Source organism: Ostrea edulis, chromosome 1 (genome assembly GCF_947568905.1).
Source record: "Ostrea edulis chromosome 1, xbOstEdul1.1, whole genome shotgun sequence".
Lineage (NCBI taxonomy): Eukaryota > Metazoa > Mollusca > Bivalvia > Ostreida > Ostreidae > Ostrea > Ostrea edulis.
The window spans coordinates 16,444,383-16,458,872 of record NC_079164.1 but is presented as its reverse complement, the minus strand read 5'-3'; the positions used below and the strand labels follow the sequence as shown (position 1 = coordinate 16,458,872).

The following is a 14,490-nucleotide window of genomic DNA, read 5'->3' as shown; positions in this document are numbered from 1 at the left end:
AGACGTTAAGCAAAATACAATCAATCAATCAAAACCATAAAAAAGGAACAGACTTCAAGATTTTGAACACTTCTTTTTCTTATATCAAAAACACGAATAGGAAGTTGTACGTAAATCTACAATTCAAGACCTGTCTGATTAAAGTATTTGTCTGGAGAGTTTTCATATGAATTGTCATATTAGCATAACTGCACCATTTCTGAAAGTTATGCATTGAATAATTTGACCCCGTCTTTCAGTACTTTGATTATATAATGTATCTTGTATTTTTTAAAACTGTTTATAATTTTTAATTTGTGAGTATCACTTCTTAAAACATGTGAAAGTAAATTTCTTTTTTTCAAACAATTTCTTAATTATGCCTAGAACTGGCCATGGTATTATATGAATGTATCCAATCCATGGTGCCCTAGGTGAGGATCAAGACCCTTTTCGCATTCACTGTACATTATGAATATTCATATATGTTATATAATATTAAGTAACAATCACTCCCTTATATGACCTAGAAACCCATTATTTGAGGTGTCCTGCCTCTAGTAGCGTAGCGCAGGGTACACGATGAACTGTCTTGTGTAGAATTAAAATACCTTGACCTATATGTTGTTTTTTTTCTTTTTCGTTATATAAAACATTGAAATCAAATTTCTGAATTTAACAATATTATCACAGCCAATACTTTACCCTGTTTCTAATTATACACAATAATGTACTATAGGCCTATAACATTATTTTCTGTAATAATAATTGGCGCATGTATATGATTTTGTAATTACTGTGCTATATATGTGTCCAATCCAGGGGCCCCTGGTACTCTAGGCGAGAATTAAAATGGGGTACCTGATAATAAAAGAAAGAAAATTAGGCTTAGATCTATATAATATTGAATACTTTTTCAAATGATTTCAAAACAATATTGTGATTTTCTTTAATTTTCATATCAAACTTCATTCTTCTCAATTTACTAGAACAAAGAAAAAATATCTAAATTTGATATTGGTTTTGTAGGATAATTGTTTCAAATTTGAAAATCACATAACGTTTTCTCTAAATTAAAAGTTAGGGTCTAAATATGTTTGCTTAGTATTATAGTACATGTATATTGTATATTGTTATACCCCTATAAAACAGTTCCTATATAACTCCTTACAAAAAAGTCCAACATTTCGACTGTTCTGACAACTGTTGGACCAGGAACTGTTACAAAAACTGTTGACCGATGACGTCACATGGCGCTAACTCGAGTTATATTTTCGTGCCGTTTGGATAAAGAGCATACAATATGATGTCTGGGAAATAAAAGTAAAACATCAAAATATACAATTTGATGTCAGGGAGAAAACAGATAAGACAATGTCATATACAATATGATGTCAGGAAAACAAAAGACAAGACAACAGAATTAAATATCATATCAGGAATTGAAAGGACGGTTGTATATTGTTTAACGTCCCTCTCGAGAATTTTTCACTCATATGGAGACGTCACCATTGCCGGTGAAGGGTTGCAAAATTTGGGCCTATGCTCGGCACATGCCTTTTAACAGGAAGAGATATTTATAATTATGCCACACCTGCTGTCGGTTTGTGCAGTATCATCCGAAGGACCACCCTATTTAGTCACCTCTTACGACAAGCAGGGGATTCTGAGAACCTATTCTAACCCGGATCCCCACGGTCGGGATATGAAATGTAAGACAATAAAATATATAATATAATTGAGGGAAATGCAAGAGGCCCACAGGCCTTATGGGTCACCTGAGTACTACTTATAAGTATCACTAGTCCCAAGGGCTATGCAATATACTGTTCTACGGTATTGAGCAATAGTATTAAACAAGATGTGTTCTTTCAAAAAACTTTAATGCCCTCAAAAGTGCATACACTGATGAAAGGCTTTATATAATATGATATAATAATGTATTAACATTAAACGATATGACTAATTTGGACCCATCTTGGTGTCAAAACCATGGGGTTGCGAAATTCACCATTTTTGGTACATCCTTTTCTGCTATTCCTAAATATGCATTTAGATTTCATACGGTATCAACGAACTTAGAAAGGTCCTTCAAATCATTACAGAATGTATAATAATTTTGGCAACACCCTGAAACCAAACCCTTACCCCCTAGAAACCTGAAATTTACAATTTTGGTAAAGGACTACCTACTTCTTCTAAATATCCATTAAGTTTCAATTTAGTATCAATAGCATTAAAGCAGATACCATTTATATGTTTGCACATATACACTATAGATACCAAGTTTGCCCTCATCCTTAGTCAGAACCTCTACTCCGGGGACCCTGAAAGTTACTATTATGGTATAGGTCTTCCTGCTCTATATCACTATGTATTTAGTTTTTCTTAAAGATATACAGGTATAGAGAAGATTTTTGAAAATTTGTCAGTTTTTATCAGTTTTCTCCCACCCCTAAGGCGAAGGAGTCCTGAAAATTACCATATATGTCCTCCTTGTCCCATAGATGCTTCATACCAAATTTGAATTATAATAGTAGTTATAAATCAAGAAGTTAAAAATTTCTATTCCCACATTTAAGGACATGCGGGACGATGTGGCCAAAAATAACTCGTCAATGAATATTTTTTCTTTTTTTCATGAAGCACCATCAGGATGTCCTGTACAATGTGTATAAATTTCATGGCCACTTTCTAGGTATACAAGGGAGATAATAAGCTTTGAATTACCCCCCTTTTCGAAAACTGAGAATTTTACAAGATCATTCCGATTTTCATTTCAAAAAAATAATTTGATAGAATTTTTATTTATATCTTTTACAATAATTTTTAAAATATATGTAAAATATAAAATATATAATAATAAAATGCTTAAACATAACCATATAATAAGAAATTGGGAAAATTTAAGGCTTTGGGGTGGAAATTGGTACTCAAAAACAGGGTAGTCCAGATACTAAATGAAGCACTGCTCAAAAACTTGTCAATGAATTTTTTTGCAAACACTGCAATTAAAAGCTGTTCATATACCCAACTTCCTGTAGAAATATGAAGGGGTGAAGCTAATCTTGATTTTGAGGTAGGCGTCCTTGAAGTTATACATTGATATGTTCACTTGGGGTTAGGCTTGGCGAAATATTTGTTATTAATAACTTTCAAGCTTATATTCTTTTCATGAACAACTACTGTTAAAAGTAATGGGGGATGGGACAGTCTCAATTTATTTGCACTACAAAATTAAAAAAAGAAGAAGCTCATTGTCAAAGACGGGGGGGGGGGGGGGGGGGGGGGGGGGGGGGGGGGGGGGCTAATTCTTCGTGCCTGTTTTGGAATACATTGTTAGAAACTATATTTGTTTTGAACCTATTGAAATATTTAGAATTTTCATAATTATGGAACAAAAATTGAGATAATGGAAACAAATTTAAATTTAGTTTTTTTTTTTTTAAATATACATGTATATATTAAACATGGCTTCGAACAAAACGTCTAGCTCTAAACAATACGTCTTCTTTCAAACCACGGGTTAGGTCTAGTTAACGTCAATATGAGCTACTACTTCTTTTACTAGATTAACAGCATTTCCGCGGCCATGGTAGCTAGTGTCGCTTGACTCGATCGTCTCCATGCTATTTTTCAAAGTATTTATGTATCGCACATGTTGTGACTTTGCACCTTTTTCTTTTTCACACGTCTGCTTCTCGCATACATTCCGACGTGTGTCATATTTTTTAAATTAGTTACCATTTCCATAGCAGTGTTTCGTAAAGTTAGTAAAAATAATTTGGAATATGAAATAGTTTCAGAGATAAAGCGTACTTATATTTACGTGAAAATGCTTGCAAAAATTAAACATTCCTAGTATGGACGTTAATATTTGACCAAAAGTAACGATTGCCGTCATAAGGGGGGGGGGGTATTTTTCGCAAACAAGGATCGATTATAAAAGCACCTGAATAGTTTGTACGTCTCCCAAGCAAGATTCGGAGAAATGTGTGTCCAGATCTAGTTTCACACTACTATAGTAAATATCAACAAACGATCATCATCTTACACTTGCACTGAGTCATTGTTTACAGACGGTTGACTTTCTTTTGGTAAATGCCTAGAGATGCAAATTGCATGTGCATGTAGGAGCGATTTTGGTGACTATAAATTGTAGGCTATAGTATCAAAATTATTGTGGCGCATACTATACATATATTTAATATATGCAATGTATATATATGAAAAAGAGACTTGTAATCACTATGAAATAAAATGAAAATTATAATTTGACAAGAATTCAATCTACAGATTTACACAAAACACTTGACAGCGGTAGCAAATTACAACAAAATATGATGACATTTTCCCCGCGATACAACGTCGTGACGTACTTTTTTTTTATTATGACGTCGTATAGTGTGTCTGTACAGTATTGTGATTTTTCTCGGGAAGCTTAACTACGCTGCGTCCGGTTCTAAATTTATAATAAATTCGCAACCATCACGTGATCATCGTCCCGCATATCCTTAATAACTGACTATTTTGGTGCCAACCCGATACCAATCCCTTATACCTGGGATTATCAAATTTACAACTTTGCACTACCTGTTCTTTCTAAATATCCATTTAGTTTCAATTTAGTATCGACAGCACTAAAGATGTTTTACAAATAAATACTATATACCAAGTTTGGCCCCGCTCTGGGGTCAGAACTCCTACCCCAGGGATCATGAAATTTACAAATATGGTAGAGGCCGTTCTTCTCTACATCACAATGCATTTATTTTGTCTTACACATGTGTGGTTGTAGAGAAGATTTTTTGAAAACTGGTCTACAAAATTGGCCCGCCCATAAGGCGGACGACGACAGTCGCATGACGACAACAATTGCAATAGGTCACCCGAGTTTACTCAGGTGACCTAAGAAGATAAGATCATCGAAAATGCAAAATGATATCACGGAAATAAAAGTTGAGACAATATAATATACGACAGTGTCAGGGAAATTGATGGCAAAACAATAGACTACAAAATGATGTCAAGGACATAAATGGTAAGACAATACAATATAGAGTGTCAGGAAAATGAAAGATAAGACAAAAAAAACAACAACATACCATATGAGATGTCAGGGAAATAAAAAGTACGACTAAAAGAATCCTTCATTAGTACGAGTGTGGGGTAGGGAAATTCTACTGAGGGGACAAGATTCGCAGTCTATGACGAGGCTTTACAGCGAATCTCGTCCCCTCCGTGGAATTTCCCTATTCCACACGAGTAAATAAAGAATGATTATGTGTTATTTTGAAGTGTTTTTAAACTTTAAATAATATAAAATAAAGTATTGATATACCAATTAAATACTTGTAAATAAATAATGCTTTATTACGTATATAAAATACATGTACATATTACTAACCAGCACTGCATGTTTCTATTACTGAAGTATAACCATAGTTATCTTTCTTTAGAATAAGAGTTGTCTTTAGTGTTTTATTCATTCAAGACAAGTATAGGCAGAGGACTAGTTTAGAGGTCAGTAGTCTCTGATTGGTCACTGTAAGTATTCCTGGAATTTTATTGGAAGGTCTTGAAGGTCAAAGTTCTGGAGAGTTTTTAAAATTCTGTAAATTTAAATCACTTTGAAGTTGGCAGTCTGAGATATTGCCAGTGCTACATATTTTGCCATTATTTAAGAATTGAAGGAAATTGGACAATCTATAGAAGACCTTGAAAGTAAGTTCTTTAATAATTTCCATTAACAATTCTAGAGTATGAAAATGATGAGTTGTAATTATACATGTATGTAAGAGAAAGAGAATAATGATCAAATATAAATGTATCAATAGCTTTTAAAGTAAATTACACTAATATAGAATGAATGCTATGTATCGGTAGATATGATAATATCAGCTTTGATGTAAGACATTATTATATATGTTTACATAAAGTGTGAATGTGTGTATTGCTATATACAGGTCTGATGTGTTGTAAATAGACCATGGACATGGTTCCAATTCTTTCTCTTGCCTGAATCCACAATTCGGTAACTATTGTAATTATTGCTTATCATATTGTATATTAGCATTGTATATATATTCATAATTGAGATTTATTATATTCAATCTATTTTGCTTGAGTAAAATAGAAGTTATTTCTATTACATAGTTATTATGAGATTGATCACTGTTCGTTATCTTCACCTTTCATAGTACAGATTAATTCAATGTAATGCAATTATTTTATTACCTATGATAAATGTAAGCTATCTAGATTTTAACATAACAATGTGATAATTTATTTATGTTAATACTGCAATTGATATGTTGCTATATGTTTTGTAGGGTGTGTATATATATGATATTCATCTTCAAGATCACAAATATAGAACCTAACGAAAAAATCAACTGTGTTGTGTCTACATTAATACCGCACGGTTACAGAAATGGCGCCCAACGTAGTATTTCAATCGGATCACGCACTCGTCTTTTTCCGTAACCGGTAAGAAGACTCGGACGTGGATCGGCGCAAGAATTGCATCAAATCGATGCATTTCTTCGCCGGAAGCGCGCCCGTAGATGAGGTTAAACAGCCAGAACTGAATCCCTGTATAATGTGTTATGTAGATTTCACCACAAATTCATTTTTGGTATCATTAACGTCTATTTCAGTATAATACATATAAGTGGAAATTGATAGTGGTACAATACCTTAGATATGTATGATATCTTAGATGCATTTGAAAGCTCACGTTTCATAGTGTAACGTACGACTGTGACGTCATAGTTACGTTTATGTATACGTAGCAACCAACTCTGATGGCGTCGATCCACATACGAGGTTCATTTGCGGTTACGGAAATAGCCGAGTAGTTACGATTGGTAGTATTTGTGACAGAATCTACGAAGATGAGTGATTAAACTTCCCGCCAATATTGGTTCAGTGACGTAACGTGACATTCCGAAGTCACAGGAAGTGTTCCCATCTCAACAAGGAAAATACTATTGCCTTACCTTTTTTCATATCATACAATATTGCAAATTCTGTTTTCTCACGTTATCACGAGTGTGAAATAGACTTTACCCATGTGAGATTTTCTGTCTCACACTGCTGCGACGTCATTTGATTGTGACGTCATATATTTTCTATGATTTGTGTTACGCGGTGAAGATTTACGTTACATGGTGAAGTATAAATTTTGCATTGTTATCTTTAAATTTTAATGTATCAAACACTTATTTTAGTTGTTGATAACATTGTAAATCACAACAGCGGACTGATAATGAACATTTATATACCTATAGCACAAGGAATTCCTATGAAACCAGTTTAATACATGTAAATAGCGAAATGTTTTATATATTCACATGTGGTTTTTTTCTTTTGCTCATGAGTCTCGTGGGGACCAAGGTTAGAATAGATCCTCAGTACCCCCTTGCTTATCGTAAGAGGCGACTAAATGGGGCGGTCCTTCGGATGAGACCGCAAAAAACGAGGTCCTGTGTCACAGCAGGTGTGGCACGATAAAGATCCCTCCTTGCTCAAAGGCCGTAGCGACGAGCATAAGCCTAAATTTTGTAGTCCTTCACCGGCAATGGTGACGTCTCCATGTGAGTGAAAAATTCTCGAGAGGGACGTTAAACAATATACAATCAATCAACAATCTTTTGCCCATGATGTTATTAAAAGCAGCTATCATGAAAGGAGTGATCAATCGCATGACTCCTAAAAGCAATACACAATAGAGAGTTGGACAAACACGGACCCCTGGATATACCAGAGATGAGATCAGGTGCCGAGAGGGGAGTAAGCATCCCCAGAAAAGCTGAAATCATCCAGTTTGTCATAAAGTTGAGTTGTTAGTTTGCCGTTAATATCTATTTTCAATAAAAGCAGAAATGAATATTTCTATAGAAGTAGCTATGATGTCAAAAGATTAGCCTTTATCGTGAGGAATGATGGCGTTAAACGTTGGAAAGTGGTATGGTTTGCACAGATGCTGCTGAATTTAGAAAAGATTTGTGATTTCAAATTTTCTAAAAGATCTTTGGCGTTTTTGAGAATCCATATTTGAATACACTTCACGCATATGAATGAAAAAGTGAAGATAACGAACAGTGATAAATGTCATAATTCTATAAAGAATACAAATTTAAATGTTGGACTAATACGGATCCCTGGATACGCCAGAAGTAGGATGAGACATCCCCTGTAGATCAGTGAGCCTTGAGCCCTATATCTTACCTGGTTGTGGCACAATAGGTCTGAAGTTTCCCCCTCACAGCAGTTGACATTTTTGTGAGGGCTTGTTAAAAAAGATTTCCTGGGTCCTGCAATGTATATTAGTCTGGAATGGTTTTCCCGAAGTTTTGGATTGGATTGTTTTTGTTTAACGTCTCACTCGAGAATTTTTCACCCAAGACCTGTGAAATGCTTTTAATTTAGGCCTTTGCTCGCGCTTACGGCCATTGAGCTGCAAGGGTTCTTTAGCGTGCCACACCTACTGTGACACGGAACATCCGTTTTTAAGGTAATCTCCGAGGACCCGTGATATCCACACCTGATTGTTTGGCGATGGAACTGTCACTACCTGTTTTAACGATTCGAACCCTGGCATTACGCATGCGAGGCGAACGCTCTAACCTCTAGACCACCGCGTCGGACCATGTCAGACTACAATTAAGTTTATGAAGATCCCCTGTTTCGCGATATAGTTCCACGCTGTTAGATTATAGTGAAGTTCATATCGCCCCACCTTTTTAAGATATACATGTAGTGGATATCATGAGATACCGATTGTTAGACCGTTCTTGGCACACGGATTTTGACTACAGATAACTGATTGATTGTATATTGCTTAACGTCTCGCTCGAGAATTTTTCACTCATATGGATACACCTTTTTTAAAACCCCGAAAAAAAGCGGAGTTTGGTTGATGATTTTATTTATATAATCTATTATTCGGACACAAATCATGCAAAACTTCAATTTATTATTCGGGGACAGATATCTGACAACCGAGCCCCTGTGTGACAGGGTGGTGATATATGAACTTCACAATAGAATGGCAGGAATGAGGTACATGGATTTCATTCTAACCTGATATGGTAAGCCTATACGATCTTCACTAGGCCCCATAACCTTAGAAGACGAAACTATATAAAAGTCTTTATAATGAAAGGTGAAGATAACGAACAGTGATCAATCTCGTAACTCCTGTAAGCATTACAAAATAGAGAGTTGGGCAAACACAGACCCCTGGATACACCAAAGGTGGGATCAGGTGCCTAGGAGTAAACACCCCCTGTCGACCGGTCACACCCGCCGTGAGCCCTATATCTTGATCAGATAAACACCGCCGCGGTGACCGAGAGGTTAGAGCGTTCGCCCCGCATGCGGAAGCCCGTCCGCGGCAGACCTAAGTCGTTAAAACAGGTAGTGACAGTTCCATCGCCATACGCTCGTCATCAGGTGTGAATGTCACGGGTCCTCAGAGATGACCTTAAAATCGGATGCTCCATGTCACAGTAGGTGTGGCATTCTAAAGGACCTTCACTGCTCAATGGCTGTAAGCACCGAGTATAGGCCTAAACCCTTCACCGGTCTTGGCGACGTCTCCATTTGAGTGAAAAATTCTCGAGTGAAACGTTAAGCAAGATACAATTATTATACCCCCCGCAAACGAAGTTTGGGGGGGGGGGTATACTGGAATCACTTTGTCCGTCCGTCCGTCCGTTTGTCCGTAGACGCAATTTGTCCGAAGTTTATTTCTAATACCGCTGGACATATTTCATTCAAACTTTATGCACATCTTTTATATATTATGTAGTTGTGCATCTCCTATTTTCATTGAAATATTTTAACATTTATAGAAGTTACGCACATTTTCTTTTTATTTTGGGGGTTGCGCACTTTGTCCAGAGTTTAATTATAATACCGTTGAACAGATTTGATTCAAACTTTATTCTCATCTTAAATATATAATGTAGTTGTGCATCTTCTATTTTCATTGAAATATTTTAACATTTATGGAAGTTACGGACATTTTCGGGTTTGGCATCCACATACTGTATCTGCAATCTTGTGACTTCTCGGTAAAACATAAAGTGGCTCATGTGTGTTGAATACTTATTTGTCAGATAGTATTTATAATCTCAACTATCCCTGGCAATGGGATTCATAGTAAACTGCCTTTATTGCAGCTACTTAGAGTTGTTATACCAGTGGAAAAGATTACAATAATACCAATACTTGAGCTAATGTCATTTATTTACTGACAAAATCAATGACAAAGTAAAGTTGGCATAACATAATGATCTTTAACAAAGTGAATATAAACTAAAGACTAAAAGAGTTGACCAGGGATTTGCAATCATACAGCCTAAAATGTGTCCAAATAGTATTCATTGTTTATATTAAGCATATTTTTAATATTTCATGTACTGCTGTACTGTAGAATATACACTTCTGCATTCACATTGATTGCCCTGTAGATAATGTGAAAATATCCAATGTGCTTGCATTAAATATTTCCCATCATCTTATATGCCCCGCGGGGGTATTAGTCCCATTAGGACAGTTCTAGTTCAATCAATAAATTATCCCACCCTGTCACTCATGTTACAGTTTATTTCATTTAGGTTAATCTTGTCAAGTTATAATGAATTTCATATGCCTCCATCATGTTAGGTTACAGAGCAGTTCAAATAGCTATACCCTGTCAGATGATAGTACTAGCAGTTCAGATAGCTATACCCTGTCAGATGATAGTACTAGCAGTTCAGATAGCTATACCCTGTCAGGTGATAGTACTAGCAGTTCAGATAGCTATACCCTGTCAGATGATAGTACTAGCAGTTCAGATAGCTATACCCTGTCAGATGATAGTACTAGCAGTTCAGATAGCTATACCCTGTCAGATGATAGTACTAGCAGTTCAGATAGCTATACCCTGTCAGATGATAGTACTAGCAGTTCAGATAGCTATACCCTGTCAGATGATAGTACTAGCAGTTCAGATAGCTATACCCTGTCAGATGATAGTACTAGCAGTTCAGATAGCTATACCCTGTCAGATGATAGTACTAGCAGTTCAGATAGCTATACCCTGTCAGATGATAGTACTAGCAGTTCAGATAGCTATACCCTGTCAGATTATAGTACTTGGACAATAGCAATAGCAGACGGGCTTTTCTTGCTGAATGCTACAGACATTTTCACAAAAAATACTGAGCAAATTAATTGCAGGGGGGAAGTAATTTTCTAATGATAATTATTTAAAGTTGCAAGTCACGTTTTTTTCTCTTTCTAAATAATCCTTTGTCGGTTATATGAATAAAGCGTTTCCTCATCCTGGGGATATATTCCGAATTTCCTGTGTGTGGCGGTCACGGAAAATAGTGCAAATAAACTCGCATATTATCTATGTATACACGAATAGTCTACAGCTGGCGTCATATCGTGCTTTCCTTAAGCCTGGCTTTAGCCCATATACAATTTAGTAAAATAAAAACCGGGGAAAATCGGATTTAATGAAATGTTGGCTATATTTCAGTGCTTTTAAAGGGAAAGGCAACCCTAACCACATTGTTGCTTTTATGAATAAAAGTATTACTTACTGATATCGTACATGTATAGGACAGTCTTTAACAACAAAAATCCTTGCCTATCGATTAAATCAATATCAATCTATTATATATTTTAAATCAACCGCCGCTAAGAGAGCAGCCATTGAAGTTTAATTTATGACGTCACACAGTCGGTTCTGGTTTATTTCATCAGCAGCACTGTAAACATGACAAGTCACGAACAGTTAAGTTTGGAGCCGTATAGGGTTGAGCCTGTTCTTCGTAAGAAGAAATTAAGAAAAGAAGACGTTCAGTCGAGTCGCAGACGGTACACGTATCTTCATACTCGAACCTCAACTTATCATCACGCAAATAATGGATCCACCGTACACATAGTCTTTTCTTTTCAGATCACTTGGTTGGGTCAGGTATTTCGAAAAAACAACTTTTTTTTCCACATCTCCCCATTGCATTTGTGCAATTAACAGCTTGAGAGAAAGGTATCAAACTTTTCGTAAAATCTATCACAGTCATGCACATCTTTGATGATCTTAGAATCTCATCTAAAGCGGAACAAACGGTGTGACGTCAAAATTATTGATTTTTGTTGTCTTGAATATAAAAGAGTTCCACGACTTGGCAGCCTCTATAAATGGTGGGAATTTCAATTTTTAACGTTTTCAAATTAGTACTGAGCTTATCTAGGCCGTATATCAGCAGAATAGTCCGGGTTTTCACTTCCTTTTCATTGAACAGGCCTATAAAGGATTTGAGGAGGCCCAGAAAATTTTGAAAATCAGGACGCAAAATCCTGCATTCTGAGAGTAAATTTATTGTTTAAAATATGTGAAATTATATATCTTTTTTTCAGGTATTTCAGCAAAGTGCATAAAATATGACATTCAGTCGTCAGCATTCAAATTCAGATTTATAACAAAAAGTTTGTTTTCAAATAAAAATGAATCATGGTCCCAGAAAATTTTGAAAATCAGGAACGCAAAATCCTGTATTCTGGCCCATCATGAGGTTTAAAATATGTTTTATTTTTAACCTTTAGATCGCTTCGTTTGCTTGCTTTGGATTTGAAAATAGTCTTTAACTGTTCTTTTCATCACCAGTTCTTCACGTTCATCTTTTAAGTTTTTTATCAGTGTTGTAGGTCAGCGTGGTACATTTGGGAAGATTCCCGTTCATTCAAAACACAACATCGACTCGGAATTTACAGCCAATGAAAATCCTTCATAGATTATACACGATATTCGCAACCAATGAAAATCCGCGATACGTACCGCTTTCAACAACGAGGAAGTGATATGCACCGTGTATATTTAACTAGTAAACACAGTCTATTTTTAACTAATAAGTACTGGTTATTTCGATGAGAATAATAATTAACTTCAAATTAAAAAAAAGATGCAATAATTTTTTTTTTCAAACACGATTTCAACCGGCAACTTAGTTGTCTGAGGCGGTCAATTCGGTCGGCGGCCGGTTCCTAACGAAAAAACTGATAGTATGACAAATTTTTATTATATAATTAATCTTATCATTATCATGTAAATGTTTTGTTTTGGTTGCCTTCCCCTTTAAAAGCGAGTTATGACTGTGGTACTGCTAAATGATGTACATAGTGGGGGTTTATGAACAATAGAACCATGTTACTCGAGTTATTCCAGAAGAGAAACCATAAACCATACAAAAGAACTGTTCACCTAAATCGGGGGAGGGGGGGGAGGGAGTTAACTAAAGCTATTCCCAGTTGATCATGGGTCCGAATTTTGGTCATTGATATTAGAGGTATTGATACATGTAAATCCCTGGACTTAACAAGTTCATTAATACATTTCTGTCTCTATTACTAAAATTTCAATGGTGTAATGGTAGAAAGACAGTCTGAGCAGACCCCACTTATCCTAATGGGATCCAACTGTTTTCCAGCTTTAAAAAAACTTCTGTCATAGAAAATTTCATTGAAATATATACCTACGCGTCTTTTTCTCCACATAAGATCAGCCACCAAGAGTTGAAAGGCGTTGACTGCTTTGTCCGTGGTCTTTCCCCAATGTCCTTGACAAAAACTGTATCAGAATTCACAGGTTTACATGAAAATATGATAGACTTCACATTCATATACACTATGTCTGTAATGGACATCGTACCCTCTATATCAAAAGCATTATGGTCTATCTCCAAAGTTTGACCCACCTTAATTGTGAGTTCATTCACCTTGTCATGAAGCGGACCATGAATATCATTAACGACATTCAGTAAAGTCTCCCGCCCATCTATCGACTTTAGTTGTTGAATTTCCTTCATGTGATGTAAACATGGAAGAAACTTAACTGCAATAAGGTGCCCAACTGCCATGAGTTACAAATATTGTCAATGTTGCTCACATGCTTAACATAGTGATATACGTTTTTACAGCTTTAAAGCGTTTTAATGACTTCACCTCCATGTTGAACTTAAAAGAAAACCAACAACCACAAACATATTTTTTCCGGGAAAAGTCAATTGCGAGTCAATTACATAAATATATATATAACCGCTCTAAGTGAAGAAATATTCAATGCAAAGCACAGAAAAATCCCTATATTTTGGAAGCCGTGGCCGAGTGGTTAGAGCATCGCGCTCAAAATCAAACAGCCTCTCACCTCTGGTCGGCGCGGGTTCGAATCCCGCTCGCGCCGGTAAGTGAGAAGTTTCCCAGTTTACTTTCGGAAGGTCGGTGGTCTCTTCCCAGGTATATTGTATCTGGGTTCTCTCTTTCACAAATAAAAAAAACTGGGCGCCACCAGATAACTTTAAAATTGTTGAGTGTGGCGAAACCATCAATCAATCTTCGCAAGCCTTCATGTTTTAATTCTGGAAAACTTGTAATGCCGGAAAAGGTGACGGGTTACGCTTCGACCGACGTTTCGACTCAAATTATGCCTGTCTAGGAGGTTATAAAAGT

The 14,490-nt window shown here is 36.0% G+C and overlaps 1 protein-coding gene across 1 annotated transcript; it reads left to right on the top strand.

The window, feature by feature from the left end:
- Positions 1–10,627: 10,627 nt before the first annotated feature.
- On the top strand, positions 10,628–11,233 carry LOC125648649 (uncharacterized G-patch domain protein DDB_G0278987-like). Its single transcript, XM_048875661.2, has one exon. It carries the CDS (start codon positions 10,628–10,630, stop codon positions 11,231–11,233), a length of 606 nt encoding a protein of 201 aa, XP_048731618.2.
- The last annotated feature ends 3,257 nt before the right edge of the window (positions 11,234–14,490 follow it).

Excerpts from the sequence above, each read along its gene's own strand:
- LOC125648649 (XM_048875661.2), top strand. The coding sequence starts at position 10,628 with ATGAATTTCATATGCCTCCATCATGTTAGGTTACAGAGCAGTTCAAAT.